Source organism: Mus caroli, unplaced genomic scaffold (genome assembly GCF_978045245.1).
Source record: "Mus caroli unplaced genomic scaffold, Mus_caroli_1 scaffold_4, whole genome shotgun sequence".
Taxonomy (NCBI): Eukaryota; Metazoa; Chordata; class Mammalia; order Rodentia; family Muridae; genus Mus; species Mus caroli.
In genome coordinates this window covers 54,991,155-55,008,292 of record NW_028227259.1, presented here as the reverse complement: position 1 = coordinate 55,008,292, position 17,138 = coordinate 54,991,155, and the positions used below count along the sequence as shown (strand labels likewise).

The window sequence follows — 17,138 nt, the reverse complement described above, 5'->3', positions numbered from 1 at the left end:
GAGCCTCAGATTCTATATTTGTACAACAAGGAGCCTACTCTAGGAGATGCCTAAAGTCTGTCCTCAAAAGAGTCAGGGACCCTGTAACATGGGAGCAGTACTGCATATGCCACAAAATCTGAAGAAGCTCCAGATAACATGTGAAGGTTCCCTCTTCATCCATGTGAGTAATGTCTATGTACATACATTCTCATCTTCCCATTCTATATGTGTTATGTATGTGCACATAATAGAACAAAGGAGAAACATCAATACATTATCTCAATACAGTATTCTACTTTATACATGTGTATGTACATACACACTTCTAAATGCATGTATTGAATATCTGCTGTGTACCATGCATTTGTTTTACAGCACTGGAAATCTGGAATAAATAAGATGAAGTTTCTGACGTCACAGGGGAGATGCTGAAAAGTCGCCAGTCTTTAAGACCAATACAGAAGGGACAGGAAGATCAGACAAGGCGACTGGCTTAGTTTCTCTTCTGTTGCTGCAATAAAGTGCTCAGACAAAAGCAACTTAGGGGAGAAAGGGCCAATTTTAGCTTGCAGTTCAAGGCATAGTCCATCATAGCGGGGAAATCAAGGCAGCAGGAGCTTGCCGCTCACTTTGTATCTACAGTCAGGAAAAGAGAACAATGAATGCTTGCCCATTTCTATTAGGTCTCCACTTTCCACGCAGAGGCACCAGAATCCCCTGGGTCTTCCCATATCAATTAAACCTGTACACCTTAGAACCACCGACATTTTGTTTCTGGATCTTCAGTGCTACCTGTGGATGCAAATGCTAAGACAAATCTTCACTCTGTTAGCTCTGTGCTCAGATCAACTTTGGGCTGCTTTATAAGTGAGACTTCAGCCTAAGGATTATCCTGCTGATAAAAACAAATAACATGAGCTAAAGTTCTTGGCAACCAGTTCTCTAGACTAGAGTGAGCATAAGAAAGGACAGGCAGCTGAGTGGTCACTTTCTAGGCCCAACCTTTTCTTAGTGTGGCTTCACTTTCTGTACAGACTGCCTCTGCTTTCTCTAAGTACATATATTATATATTACATATAAATCTCCATATTATAATTAATGTATTAGTGATAAATAATTATAATTAATATAATTATTATAAAATAGATACTATACTATAGTGTATACAATATATATGGCATATAGTCATATATTAGAAATATTATAAAATATATTTATTTTGTAATGTAATTCCATCTACCCCCAACTCCTCTGTCACCTGCCCCCCAGACTCTCTCCAACATGTCCTCTTCTCACCTTTAGGTCTTCATGTTCATTTTCTTTTTTGTAAACCATTGAGTCCAGTTAGTGTTGCCTGCTGGAACGTTGATGGATCTTGTTGGTCAGAGCTCATGCAGAAAACCTTCACAGGGGGGAGTTCACAATGTGGTGGCCACCTCAGCACTTACAATGCTCCCCCCCATCACCCAGCTCCTCCTGCCCCTCTTCTGTGATGTCCTCTGAGCCTAGCGCTTAGTGATGGAGTTTATAACTGTCATCTCTCCTGTGTGCTAAGGGGCAAACTGTAGATCTCTGCTTCTCAAACTCTGAGCCACTGTGGCTTATCAAGGCTTCCGTGTCTGGTGTCTCCCAGGTTCCATAGAGCCTGACGCTGGAGTTTTCTACTGCCTTTCATCTCCTCTAAGCTGGACCATGCCTTGGGAGAGAAATGCCATTTGTTTTGGATCATTCAAGGGCAGGGAACCTGAATTCCTGTGTTCCCAGTTGAAGGTTAGCCTTTAGGGTCCTCTTCAGGTGTTTTATACAAACTAACTTAGTGAATATCTTGACACAATTGAGATTTTCTTCCCCACTGGACATCTTCGGGTCCTCAGGTATGAATCCCATAAATGCAGTCTTACTGCCATCCACACCCAAAGCCCCGGTGATGGGGACTGCTGACTGTGGGGAAAGACGAGAGGAGGGCGGATGGGTTAAGTGGTGTGTAATGATGCTTTCCCCTGTGAAATCTCAATGCCTCCCTCAGGAGACGGCCGCTCAGTGCTTTAAGCCACTCACCTCTGGTATTTACTTGTGGGGGACTTGACTCTCAAGAAATCACTGTGGCAACAGAACCATTTTGCCATCTTGCAGACAATGTCAGTCTCAAAATCCAGAGTGTTTTAAGGCAGGATTCCAATCTTGTTACTGTGGGGAATAGAATTCCACCGAGGCGAAGTGTCCTCGCTCACAACGCAAATCTGCCTCAGAACGGCTTTTCTTCCCTCTTTGTTTTTGAAACTAAGCAATTACTTTTCTTTTTTGGAAAAAAAAATGTGCTAATGTGCAAGACTCCCCCCCCCCCTTCATTTATTTGAAATTGAACGTAACAAAGTCAGTTCTGAGCAAGCACTATATATGAGTAATGCTTTTTGTCTATAAAGAGCATTGGCTCAAACGGTATGGGAGAGTCGGTTCTCGCTCTGCTTTGTGTGAACGTCCACAATGACAAAGCGCCCGTGTCAGGGTGTATAATGAAACTATAAATTGTTTTCATGAATGCTCTGAATTTGGTCTTTTATGGGGAAAATTCAAAAGGTATTTAGTGCCACATTTCACATACGTGAAGAGCGCTAGGCAGTGTGATGTATCCTGCAAAAGGAGACTCTTCCCCGGGCTTAAACGGGCCACTGCGGTGGGACTGTGGCGGAGCTTCATTCCTGGGGCGGGGCAGGAGGGAGACGTAGAGACTCAGAGATACCATTGCTTGAAGGTGGGAGTCCCAGCCAGGGACCTGGCTGTTCCGGGGAGAATACAGAGTATGGCAAAAATACTTCGCGCCTGGAATTGGTCTTTGGTGATGGATGGGTGTCTGTGTTTGATCCTAGAAGAGGTTTCACAGATCAGAACAGAGCAGAGGTTTTGCAGTACAGTCAGTGAAGAAATTCTCCAGGGGAAATGGCTGCTGGGTTTCATGGGTGGCAATGATTGAGCGAAGTAATTTATGGTTCCATTAAATGATTTTCACAATATTTGGGGGGCACTTTTGTGATCAATAGCATATGGACCTATCCTCAAAAATTTAGGAAAAAAAAAAAAACCAAAACCAGAAGAGCATAGGAAAAATTTTAAAACTCGAGGAAAAGAAATTACTAAGGAGAGATCATCCCTATCAATATTTATAAATTTTTCATTAAACACCTTTATGTGTATCACTTTGTAAAATTTTATTAAAATTTTATGTGATCTTATCCAGATATAGATGCCATATTAGATAAGTCTGGGATCTAGAGATGTATTTATCCATAGATGTAATTTTAAAATATAGTTCTACTTTATTATTATCATGTATGTGTGTACATGTGTATGGTGTGTGTCTGCCACAGCTTATGTGTAGAAGTCAGAGGATGAAGTTGGGAATTGGTTCGCTCATTGCATTATGGGCTTAGGTGACTCAGGTCACCAAGGTTTTAAGGCAAGTGCTTTAACCTACTGAGGCGTCTTGCTGGCTTACAGTTCTACTTTTGAACTCCCTCGCAAATGAATTATCGTATCTGTCCCAGGTTGTGGAAGCTCATGGACAGGTAAGGTTTGGTTTTGTCTCTCGAGAACCGTGTGCCAGGCAAGCCTAGGGTTTCTCCTTAGTATAGTGTGTGATCCCTAACCATGACTAAGGAGAGAGCGTGGAGCTCGGTGCACGTGGGGGTGTAGGAGCCCGCCTGTCATTTCTAACCAGTGGCCATTTGTTCTGTAGTACCTGGTGTGTAAACGGAAGCTGGAGAGCAAGAAGGAGGCTCTGCTGATCCTCTCCAAGGAGCTGGACACCTGCCAGCAGGAGAGGGACCAGTACAAGCTCATGGCCAATCAGCTGCGAGAACGGCATCAGTCCCTGAAGAAGAAGTATCGAGAGCTGATTGTAAGTGACACTATGGGAGCGTCTGGACATGCTCTCTTAGAAAGTAAGCCTTTCCCGACAAACAGTTTGCCAGTAGCTAAGTCTATGCTTGTAACCCTAGCATTAGGGATGTAGAGGCAGGGGATCAGGACTTCAAGGCCTTCTTTGGCTATGTAGTGGGTAAGAAGCCTAAGAACTTGTCTCAGACATGTGAACAAGCCAAAAAGCATGAAAGAAAGTTAAAAGTAGAAATGCATTTGCCACCTGTTTGTTCTGCATGTATGTACTTCCAGGATGCTGGATCTGGCACCTACGGAGGTGCTCATGACCATGTATGTTTACTGTGGTTCTTTTCTTATTAACTTATTGATATGGACTTTTGCTTTTCTTTTTTTTAATTTTTAATATTTTTTATTATGTCTTTTCCTCAATTACATTTCCAATGCTATCCCAAAAGTCTCCCATACCCCCCCCCACTTCTCTACCCACCCATTCCCAATTTTTTGGCCCTGGCGTTCCCCTGTACTGGGGCATATAAAGTTTGTGTGTCCAATGGGCCTTTCTTTCCAGTGATGGCCGACTAGGCCATCTTTTGATACATATGCAGCTAGAGTCAAGAGCTCTGGGGTACTGGTTAGTTCATAATGTTGTTCCACCTATAGGGTTGCAGATCCCTTTAGCTCCTTGGGTACTTTCTCTAGCCCCTCCATTGGGAGCCCTGTGATCCATCCAATAGCTGACTGTGAGCATCCACTTCTGTGTTTGCTAGGCCCCGGCATAGTCTCACAAGAGACAGCTATATCTGGGTCCTTTCAGCAAAATCTTGCTAGTGTATGCAATGGTGTCAGCGTTTGGAAGCTGATTATGGGGTGGATCCCTGGATATGGCAGTCTCTAGATGGTCCATCCTTTTGTCACAGCTCCAAACTTTGTCTCTGTAACTCCTACCATGGGTGTTTTGTTCCCAATTCTAAGAAGGGACACAGTGTCCACACTTTGATCTCCATTCTTCTTGAGTTTCATGCGTTTAGCAAATTGTATCTTCTATCTTGGGTATCCTAAGTTTTGGGCTAATATCCACTTATCAGTGAGTACATATTGTGTGAGTTCCTTTGTGATTGTGTTACCTCACTCAGGATGATGCCCTCCAGGTCCATCCATTTGCCTAGGAATTTCATAAATTCATTCTTTTTAATAGCTGAGTAGTACTTCATTGTGTAAATGTACCACATTTTCTGTATCCATTCCTCTGTTGGGGGCATCTGGGTTCTTTCCAGCTTCTGGCTATTATAAATAAGGCTGCTATGAACATAGTGGAGCATGTGTCCTTCTTACCTGTTGGGACATCTTCTGGATATATGCCCAGGAGAGGTATTGCTGGATCCTCTGGTAGTACTATGTCCAATTTTCTAAGGAACTGCCAGACTGATTTCCAGAGTGGTTGTACAAGCTTGCAATCCCACCAACAATGAAGGAGTGTTCCTCTTTCTCCACATCCTCGCCAGCATCTGCTGTCACCTGAATTTTTGATCTTAGCCATTCTGACTGGTGTGAGGTGGAATCTCAGGGTTGTTTTGGTTTGCATTTCCCTGATGATTAAGGATGTTGAACATTTTTTTCAGGTGCTTCTCTGCCATTCAGTATTCCTCAGGTGAGAATTCTTTGTTCAGTTCTGAGCCCCATTTTTAATGGGGTTATTTGATTTTCTGGAGTCCACCTTCTTGAGTTCTTTATATATATTGGATATTAGTCCCCTATCTGATATAGGATAGGTAAAGATCCTTTCCCAATCTGTTGGTGGTCTTTTTGTCTTATTGACGGTGTCTTTTGCCTTGCAGAAACTTTTTGCTTTTCATTTTAAAGAATATTCATACCTTAAATCTGCTAATACAGAGGCTGCCAGGTGTGCATGGCGGCGGCCCAACTTAACTGAGTTAATTGTCAATAAAGGAAAAAAACAAACAAACAAACTCAGTTCCTCTTTGCTTTTTTATGTTCCATGAGCTCAGACCCCACAGATGGCTGATGGCAGCCGGGTGATAAGGGTTGAGAGTGTCCATTGTGGCTGCTGTTCTGCTTTGCCACAGCAGAGAGTTCTGCTGGACAGGATGTGACCATGCTGTCTAAACCATGCTTTCTTTATCCCGTGATGGCTTCCTAGGTCCTGTACACAGGCTGAAGTCACCTATATTAGTCAGATTTCTCTAGAGGGACAGAATTTATAGAACGAATATCTATCTATCTATCTATCATCTATCTATCATCTATCTATCTATCATCTATCTATCTATCATCTATCTATCGGGGATTTACTAGAATGGCTTACAGGCTGTGGTCTAGCTAATCCAACCATGGCGGTCTACCAAGGGAAGGTTCAAGAATCCAGTAAATGTTCAGTCCATGAGGCTGGATGTCTCAGCTGATCTTCAGTATGTGTCAGAATCCCAGGGAAGTTTAATCTAATGCCATTAAAGGAATGGACTTGCAGGTGAGAGTGTGAGCAAACAGGCAAAGAGAGCAAGCTCCTTTCATGGCTTTAATATAGGCAGCCAGCAGAAGGTGTGGCCCAGATTAAAGGTGGATCTTCCCACCTCAAAAGAGCTGAATTAAGCTGGGTGGTGGTAGTACAAGTCTTTAATCCCAGCACTTGGGAGCCAGAGATAGGTGGATTTCTGTATATAAGGCCAGCCTGGTTTACAGAGAGAGTTTCAGAACAGCCAGAGCAGCAAAAGGAACATCCTCTTGAAAAACCAATTCAACCAATCAAGCAAACAAATCTGAATTAAAGGTGTATCTTCTTACCTCAAGGATCCAGATCAGAAGTGGATCTTCCTTCTTCAAATAATTTAAAAAAAAAAAAAAAAAAGGTCCCTCATAGTGTGCTTAGCCATTTGGGTTTTAGTTAATTCCAGATGTAGTCAAGTTGACAATCAAGAGTATCCACCACAACACCCCTGAAGCTTTTTGCATAGTCCCCATGGTTAGGGTACATCTGTTACAGTTGTGACCATATTCTGGGTGACTTGAGCTTCTTTTGGGTTTCTTATGGTTTTTGTTTTTTTTTTTTAAGGATGTAAGGTAGACAGAAGTTGAGGAAGCAGTGAGGCCTCTCACCCTGGCTTCCCTTTCCCCTGTTGATGTGAGCCCTCTCCTCTGTCAGCATGCTGTTGTTATGTGTCCCAGGCTGGTCAGGAACGTGATTCATACTGGTCTTCAACTTGGGCTTCTCCTGGGTTCACGTCCCAAGTCCTGGGACTGCAGTTTCTACCAAGTGCAGGCACTATTGTTAATATTTTATCATTTTCCTGGGATCACTGAGCTGTCCTGGAGTAAAAATAAGAATATTCCTAGAATGGAAGTAACCTAGATACCTATATCAGAGTATTTATTTAGTGTGGTGTGGTGGGACACTTCTGAAATCCCAGTACATGGTAGGCTAGAACTGGAGAATGGAGAGTTTGTGGCCAACTTGGGCTACATAGAGAGAGCCTGTCTTATTAAAACTATAATAATAATAATAATAATTTCTTAATTAGCTCTCAGTTAATGGACATTTGTTCTCCTGAGATATTTATGTTCCCAAAGACACAAATGGGAGAAGAATTCAACTTTTCTAAGTCAAAATGCCTAATAGAACTAAAATTTCTCAGTGTTATTTATCTGAGCAAATTGGACTTCCTTTGCTTGATTATTCTGACCATAAATAATATACAGTTGTGCACATATGTGCATATAATGCATGTGTGCCCCTGTGTTTTTATGTGTATGATGTGTGTTTTTTTAAAATTAAATAGGTTGTTTATATCAAATGCTGCCCTTCCTCCCATTCCTCCTATCGCAGAGACATTCACCCCTCCCCCTCCCCTTCTCTGAGTGGGTGGGGCCCCGCTGGATATCCCCCCACCCTGGTGCATCAAGTCTCTGCCAGGGTAGGGGCATCCTCTCTCACTGAAGCTAGACAAGGCAGCCCTGTTTGGGACAGATACCATAGTAAGGCTACAGGTTTAGGGCATGTGTGTTTCTGTATGTGCACATGCGTTGTATGAGTGTGTGTGTTTTTCACATGTACTTGTGTGTTCCTGTGCTTGTGTGGTCACATATGTGGTTATATGTTTTCACATGTGTGGCTGTGTTAATGTGTGTGCATGCTTATGTGAATAAGTGTGTTTGTAGATATGTGTGCATGCACATGTTTGTGCACATGCAACTTGTGTGTGTGTGTGTGTGTGTGCATGTGCACATGTGCAGGTGTGTGCCTGTGTGGATGTGGATATGTATGCATGTGTGTGCATGTGTATGTCTGTATATGTGTGTGTACATGCATGTTTGTGTGTGCACATGTGCATGTATATATACGCATGTGTGTGCATGTGTGTGTATGTATTTATGTCTTTGTGCATGTCAGTCACTATTTCTTTTATTCTATTTCAAAGAACTTTAACCAAGTGAAATACTATTTCAACTTAGGCTCTGCCTTATAGTAATTTGGACCCATCTAGATTTCTCTTTTAGAAACAGCATTTTGGAAAATACATGTTTGGTCTTGACTGGAGCTGATTCTCTGGGGTCCCCTCTTAAGTGGTAGCTATTTCTAAGGAGTTGTTGGGCTTGCTTCCTCACCTTACTAGCTGAATGGCTGATGGGGCTTGGTCTGAATTTAGACTCACAGTTGGTCCAACTGAGGGTTGGGAATCTGGGCGTATGTTTATTCTTAGGAAGTGAAACACGGTCTTTGTTTCCTTGTAGGATGGAGATCCATCACTTCCCCCTGAAAAGAGGAAGCAGGTAAGGGTTCGTCCTGGTATCTGACAACTCTTAGATCTGGTGTGACTGGTCCCTTGACACCGTTTGAAGAGTCGGGAATCCTCAACTGTATGTGTATGGAGTAAACCGCCTTTTTACGTTTTCCTGGAACTTTTCAAGCTGTGGAGGATGTGGTTGTCCAAGGGATCAGGTGAGGCAGAAGGGATCCTGAGCACAGCCCGACAAGGTGTGGGGAGATGCCAGCTGACTGGATTCCCAGACTCTGGGGGATTCCTTTGGGAAGCTGGGATTCGAGGGTTCACAAGTGGCAGCTCCTTACTGCTGGGCAGGAGAACTGCTGTTCTGCAGTTAAGACCTTCCCACTTCAGACTTTTAAACACATCTTCTATCAACACTCTCATGTGGTTTCTTACATTTCTCTGCATGGTAGCCAACCCTGTTCATCGATCAACCCCATTTCTTACTTCCCCAAGTGTACACGGCTATTCCTGAGTTCTGGATTACTCCGCTGACCTTCCTACACAGCCTGCGGCCGTCCTCTGTGACTCTAAATATTTGGCTTTGCCTTGATTTTCATGGCTGATTTTTTTCAGTCCTTTTGCCTCATTTCTGTTTGTTCAATGTTTCCTCTTTGTTCCTGTTTTTCCAAATAGTTAAGCAATGTTTTTATCACACCTTCCTTTGTTTCTCCCACAGAGATCCTATTGAAATTTTTGTGAAAATTGTTTTATTAAATTGATAAAAGTGAACGTCTAAATTGGATAGATGATAAAGAGGGTATCTCAATTTAATTCCTTTTAAAATTCCGTTTTAACTGCTGGTTAATAGTAAATGTATTAAGTAGGTTAATTCCTGGATGAATTTGAACTCACTCTTATGTGTGTGTGAAAGAGTGACCTTTCCCCCAAGACAGCTTTCTTAGACCTTTTAATTTTCAGTTTTTAATGTTGCCTTGTACTATGTGTTAGAGGTTTTTGTATGCTCAGATGGCGGTAATGTTCCTGGTGGTACATTCTGGGATGGCAGGCCTCTTCACTTGAGCAGGACTTCAGAACTGGAGGGTGTAACCCAGAACACAAAAACCAGCTGTTATGGTTACCCTAGCATCCTGTGTTTATAACTGATGGGTGTCAGCAAACACAGTTGATTGTTAATGTACAAGGTATTGAATGTACAGTTCTTAGGTTCATTAGTTTGAAATTTCTGATGCTGGTAAACAGCCTCACTCTCTCTGTCTCTCTGACTCTCTGTCTCTTTGTCTTTCTCTGTCTCTCTCTCACATATACACACACAGACACACATAGGCACACACACAGACACACACAGATACACAGACACAGACAGACAGACAGACAGACAGACAGACACACACACACACACACACACACACACACACATATGAGACTCTCATCCCTAAATAGCAGCGCAGTCCACATCCACATCCACCTGTCCAATGCTACTCACTCCTAAACTCCTTCCTGCTCTGTGTGACTAGTTTATAATGCTCCATGTTTGATCTGAAGTCTAATTTTTCTGTGTGGCTAATTGATGTTTTTTTCTAAACAAAATTACATGGGAGTTTATCATTACCGTTTAAAAAACTGAAATCCTTAATCTTGGCTTGCTGGGTGTTTTCAATAGCTGTAGGCAGTCATCTTCCCTGTGATTTCAGAGTTTGTTAGTATTCATGAAGGAGTTTTCCAGTTTTAAGTGCATTCACATTCTGTGACTTTATAATGACACATTTACATTTACTGAGGAGAATCTGATGAATTCCAGTAAGTCTGTCAAGCCGCATCCTTACGGTTCTAAAAATACAAGTTCAAGGTGCCAAACATGAGCACTGTGGCTTTTAATATGGTGCTCAGTTCCCATCTCTCTGGGAATTAATATGGAGCTGGAGCTGGAGCTGGGCATCCTTCCTGCCTGGCTTGGAAATCACTCGCTAGCCCCATGAGATACAGAGTAACAGAACTCTGAACTGTGATGGGCTTGTGGAACCAGATGCTCTGAGATGATGTGGGCCAAGGGCTATGTGGTCAGTAGTCTCCTGGGGTTGTTAGTACTTTTCTCTCTTCTGGGGCATGTTTAGCAAATAAAAAAATGTCAGGTGCCCAGGTAGACTCGAAATCAGATAACCAATGAATACTCTTTTAGGATAAAAGTGCATTCCATGCAATGACGGGGAGACACATCCCCAGTGATGGGGACGAAATGTAAGTAGGCATTTACCTGAAGTTCAAACTCACCTTACCTAAGAACTCTGCTCTTGTGGCAACTATGGGGACCACTTCCCCTTGTGGTCAGCATCAGCTTCCTTCTATTGCTGTATCCCCTGAGCAGGAATGGTAAGATGCCCAGCATTCAAGCCCTACTCTCTAGGTTGGCCCACCATGGCCATACTCCCATTCTTTGTCTAACCCCAAGGTGTTATTATGATCATAGGCTTAGATTAGACATTGAGGATGGAAGGGTTGCTAGGGGTCAGCAATTATGTGCTCCAGACTGAGTAGCCTCAAGAAGGTACCTCTGGGTATCCCTCTACCTCCTCCCTTTAAATAAAACTCATTCTATCCTAGGATGTTAACTGTCCACTATGGCTCCTAGCCTTCTAAAGAACATGCTGTTCTTGGGAGCCTCATGGTTGCATTTGGAGTTCAAAGTAGCTTGGGCCAAAGCGATGGTTCCTAGGTCATAGGATCCTCCCCAGAATTGTTTGTCTAGTGCTCACAAGAGGCAAACATATATATCTGGATTTGGATATAGGAAGACCAGTGTGAGTGACCCTTGGCCTGGAGAGTAGGAAGACCAGGGTGACTGCGCCTAGGTCTGTCCTCCATGTCAACTCTCTTGTTTACCCTCTTTTCTCTTAGTGGCCTCCTTTCTCCTCAGAGTAGGCAATGTGGCCACTAACCACATTGAATATGGACATCATGCATTTAGCCTTGAGAAAAAAGGCAGTTCCCTGGGTCTCAGGGGGAGAGTATAGGCCAGGATTGTGCTAGGACTCACTTTAGGCTTAGACAGGCTGGATAAGGCTTTCCACAGAGCTGAGGTGGCTCTCACTGTGCCCACGGCCTGGGTACTGGTAGATAGTGCCACGGTCACCTGCTTTATGTTCCCTTTGAAGTGATCTTTGAGTAACATACACTAAGTATAGTAACTTTATTGTTCATCCATTCTCACTATGTTACGGCTGCTGTGGGTGACCTTGTTGAACTCCAAGTGTGGCAGGTTATGGTTATAGTCCGTGCTATCCGAGCAGGGTGGAACTGGAAGCTTATGGAGATCAAAGAAGTCATATATACACAGGAAGTAGAAGGCATGCGACTAGCTGGTGCAGAAATGGAGTGTGAACTCCGCCATGCACCCCAGCTGCTAGTGGTGACTGCTGGGTCTCAGGAAAATCTTATTGAGCACCTTGCATGGGCCTAGTGCTTATTTTGATAGGAAGGATCTGGGAGTGGGAAAGCCAGAGCAAAACCCTTGACCTGTTGAACTTGTATTGTCAAAGTCACCACCCCTTTTTCTCACCTTGTCCTGGTGTCAGCCCCCTCCCTTCCCAAGGTATCTTGGTATAAATGACCAAGAATATAGTCATTGTTAAGTCTAATGGAGATACTGTGGTTATGTCAGGAAAATGCATCATTAAATGCAGGATGGTCGACAATACAAAGGAGAGAAAACTGTGGCCCCTATGTTCTGCCTGAGTACTGGGGGAATAAGTAATAGTGGAGCATAGTCTTGGTATCAGAAAAAAAGAGGTCTTTTCCCCTTTAAAATATTTTAAAATTTTGTTTCATGTTAGTTAATGGGCAGGTGAATGGTTTTGACTGGTGGTGTTTAAGTCACTTTACACCAGGCTATTCAGAATGGGGAAGAACATCAGCTGCCTTTTTTTTTTTTTTTTTTTTTTACACACTGATTCTAAGGTGACTTCCCTTGGAAACTTCCCTCCTCATTTAGCCCAAACCAGACAGTACATGTGTTTGTAAGGGAAGGAGCCACACTCATTTCCTGAACTGCTTCATGAGCAGGAAGTAGGTTAGGCACGCTCCTGACCCAGTGCCTCCTAGCCTATATTGTGTATTGATCCCAGATATGAGGCAGAAGGAGCAGTGTTTATCCCTCCAGCTGCAAAATGAACGCACCTGGCATGAACCGATGGCACTGAGCCAGACTGAACTGCCAAGTTAACGGAGGCAGCGTGGAGATCACAAGATGTGCACACTGGAAAGAAGATGCCCACTTGGCTTCTTGCTGCCTCATCGTCCTTGAGTCAGCAGTAGCCATTTCTGACCTTACTAGGATCTTCCCTGTTCATTTCTTGGAAGAGAGATGCTGTGACCATCCCTTGTCCCACCTTCTCCATTATCTCATCCTCTCAGGAATCAGAGATGTCTCTGCAAACCAGTCCAAAGCCACAGGTCCTCACTCTAGAAGAAGCTCATGGGCTTGTCACCAAAACTTGCCTACCATTTCATAGAGTCATGGTGCCTCTGTGGCCTCCCCGTGTATCCTTGGCATTCATTTCACAGGCTGTATGTTAGCATCTGTAAAGGATTAAGGGTTCGTCAGTCACATATTTCGATAGAAAACAACACATTCTTAGCCCTTGGAGCACCGTGTGCTTTCTAAGAGGACATAAAAGTGTTCATGCCCACGTGTGTGAGCCCTGCTTTCACCTAAGATGTACCTTACAAGAAGGTAGTGCCATGAGCTTTGATGGCATCTTCCAGTCCAATGAATTCAAGTTAATATTCTGCTCCTGGCTGGCTGACCTGTGGAAAGCCGAGTAGCTGAGTAACCCTTCTGAGCCTCCATTGCCTCCTCGTCAAAAGGAAGATAATAATGAGACATAGTCATAAAGTTCCTTTGAGCGACTTCTGCAGGAAGGCCTCTACTGTGCTGAATCGGTCAGGGCTCTTCAGAGGAACAGAACTCATAGAATGATCCTACATATCAATAATTTATAATCAAAACACTTGGGAGTTATTCTGGGAGCCACTACCAAGAAGCAGCAAAATTATAATGTCCAAGATCAATCAAATATATGCAATTTATTAGAGTGGTTTACAGGTTATGGTCTGGTTAATTCAACAAAGGCTGTCTAATGACTGCAAAAAATGTGGCCCAGATTAAAGGTAGACCTTTCCCCCGTCAAAGGAGCCTAATTAAAGGTGGGTCTTCTCACTTGGAATGATTTAATTAAGAAAAATCCCTTATCAGTTTCCCCAGCTACTTGAGTTTTAGTTAATTCCAGATGTCGTCAAGCTGACAACCAAGAATAAACACCCCACAGGCTTTGCCTGGTAGCCGGTGAATAGGTACTGAATACCAGGTCTTTTGCAGTTTTCTTGGGATACTCCCAGGCCACACAGCAGGCTCACAGAACAAGACTAGACTCTGGAAGACTGTGTGATGTGGCAGTTTAGTTCAGGGTTTTGGTTCTAGCTTTGAGTTTTAGATTGCTAAAACATTAGCAGGGACAAACCGTGGACACCACTGTTAGTCTTAGCCCATTTCAAGAGTCCTGTTCAGAGCTAAGCAGTGGTAGAGAAACAGAGATGGAGGCAGGGTTTTTACACTGTACTGTTGTAGAGTATCCACCACAGAAGACTACTCTGATACTGGTGTGAGTTAATAGAAAGTCTTCAGCAGCTGACTATGACAACACTGGTGTCGAGGCTCTCTGAACCTTCTTCAGAGTGAAGTTTATAAGCACCGGAGTTGAACCTGGGTTGACAAGCTTCAGGTAGGAGAAATAAGACGTCAGAAGCCAAAAAGCAAGGATAGTGCTTTTGGGGGCTTCCAGAACTATGGACGTCAATGGATTAGGTCTTTAGGTCTTTGTTTTTGTTTTGCTAGGTGGTTCTGTCTAAGTGTTAAGATTTATGGCCTGAACAGCACTTCCATCATGGTGCCAATTGTGCCAAGGTCGGGGTGCCTGTTATATAAGTTACCCTGGTTTCTGGTGGCTACTAGCCTCTGACCGTAATTTTGTCTGGCTTTTTTTTCCCCCTTCCTTCTTAATCTCCTTAAAAAGACAGACTTGAACTTCACGCTTGTAAGTCCTAGGAATATAGTTGTCATGCCTCCCTTTTGGCCCTTGGAATTCTTTTTCAAACAACTCAATTTCCAGTGGCAAATCACCCGTTAAAGAAGCTGAGGAAAAAAAAAAAAACCCAGACAACAGCGATTGCACTAATAGCTTCTCGTGGGATATTGAAATGAAAACGTCTTCCCGTTACTCCAGGCAGAACTGTACACAGTGCGCCCCTTTGCACTGTGCGGAGAGATCATGAGAAGATCTCCAACGGCCCTTTAAATATTTTTCTTTTGCTAAACAAGCACTTTCCGTGAAGGAGACAAAGGGGAATCAAGATGCTCTTGGGTTAATCTTTTTAGGTGATGAGAGATTCTTTTGGGTCACATCAGCACACCCGTCCTCCCCGACAACTCCTTCTAGAACAGACAGTCAAACATATCTTTAATATCTTTGTCTTTGGTTGTTTGATTTCAAGCACAAGTACCCTGGGAGGCGTCTCTCCTGGCTCACTAGGGAGCCTTTGCTTTCTTGCCTCTAAAAAGGAATGGCTTATTTATACAGTGACATGCACAAGATGACAACTCTGGGGACATGGAGTGTAGAGTGGCCCTGTTCAGGAAAGGAGGGAGCCTTTTATTCTGGTAGCAAAGTCGTCTTGGTCAAGCTTATTTTAGTCCCCAGGGCCCACAAATCAGAATGACTTTGTACACTAATCCTAGTTTGATGCAGAGAACCTAAAACTTCCTTCAAAGACTCCAAGTGCTTTGAGGTGTTCTTTTATAACCACTTTGAAGGCAGTGACTTAACTGTCGCACCAGGGAAGCTAGGGAGGCAGGCGAGGTCCAGCTGTTTCCAGCCCTCCCCCTCATGACTGTGGCTCCATCTTCCCTCTCATGATCTACAAATCCTCACAGCAATTTGGCATGGAGTGTGGGAGTGCCCATGACTCATAGGCTCCACAATGTTTCAGGAGCTTTTGGGGGTCCTGCTTGGTGTTTAATAACAACATGGAGACTTATGTATAGTTTAAGACTCCCAGTCTCTTTGCTGGGGGCAGTCTCCTCAGCTAGCCATCCCGACTCCCCAAGTCTAAAACACTTGGGCAATAGTCTGGGGACCTCTAGCAAGCAGAAGCAAAACTATAATGTCCTAACTCAGGCAAATCTTTGTTTGAACTGCACCTTCCCCAAAGCCAATCAATAGGTTTGCCTGGAGAGGCATTCCTCTTTGAGTACAGGGGAAACTGGGGTAGGAGGAGGCTGCTGAGTTCTTGTGCTGCCCCAGACTATGCGCAGAACATGCTCTCAGTGGCTGGTGTTTGGAAATAAGAAGCCTGCCAATGTAACGGAGGCTAAAGCTTTGGCAGTCTCTCTGAACGGGGGCCCTCGCTAATCAAGTTTCCCTCAATTACTGTGAACATAGGCATTGCCACTAGACCAAAGCAACACTGTAAGAACTGCAATTAAATTTGCCATCAATCATAGGCCTTAAGAACACTGACGCCTCATCAAATGTGGGGTGGGAATATATTGTTTAAATGTAGTTTTGCTTTTTCTAGTACTCTGCCCTATGGAAGCTATGAATTCCTGGGGCCCAGGGATTAAACTTCCTAGTGTGATACAGCTCGGCCGTGCTTTCGGAATCTGCTCTGCATTTCCTCCTCTCTTTCCTGATGAAGTCAGGGATTTGCTTTTCTTTCCTGTCTCATTTTATTTTCGTTTTACTTTTGACTTCCTATTCTGATGGGTCTGCATATTGAGAGGTATGTTATAGGGCTTCCTTGTATACATCATTTATTTATTCATATAGTGTGTGTATGAGAGAGAGAGGGGGGGAGGAGAGAGAGGAGGGAGAGAGAGAGAGAGAGAATGTGTGTGTGTGTGTGTTCATATGTGCATGTGGAGCTCAGAGGTCAATCTTGGGTGTGTGCCTTGGGAGCCGTTCTTGTCCTTAGACTGGGTCTCTCCTGGGACCTGGCACTCTCTCATTGTCTTGATTGACTGGCCAGAGAGCTGCAGGATGTCTCTATTTCAGCCTCCCCAACACTGGGATTACAAACATCCTTACCATACTGGCGTTTTATGTGGGAGCTGGAATTCAGGTTCCCGTGCTTGTACAGCTTTTCCCATTGACTTATCTTCTCATCTCTGTCATTTAAAATCTACGTTATAGATATTCATTTGTTTCTGAAGGGAAACAGAAGAGCAGTGGATCTGGGGCAGAAGGGAGGTGTGGGAAGACTGGGAGGAGGGGAAGGAAGAGAAAGTGGGGAGGGAGGGGAGGATGCGTTAAGGATGCACTATTTGAGAGAAGAATACATTTTTACAAAATTATTATTTGTTAAGTGTGTGTGTGTGTGTGTGTGTGTTATGTGCATGTGAGTGTGGTTATCTGTGGAGGTCAGAGGTATTGTTTCCTCCTGGAGCTAGAGTGGCAGGCAGTTATGGGTATGGGTACCAGGATTTGAACT

The 17,138-nt window shown here is 43.7% G+C and overlaps 1 protein-coding gene across 2 annotated transcripts in view; it reads left to right on the top strand.

The window, feature by feature from the left end:
- Positions 1–17,138, top strand: part of Ccdc149 (coiled-coil domain containing 149) — a 102,991-nt gene that overhangs the window by 34,336 nt on the left and 51,517 nt on the right. For both annotated transcript variants that reach the window (XM_029477845.2, XM_021163107.3), the window contains exons 2-3: positions 3,716–3,877; positions 8,602–8,640. In XM_029477845.2, coding sequence (XP_029333705.1) covers positions 3,716–3,877; positions 8,602–8,640 — 201 coding nt within the window. The remainder of the gene's footprint in view (positions 1–3,715; positions 3,878–8,601; positions 8,641–17,138) is intronic.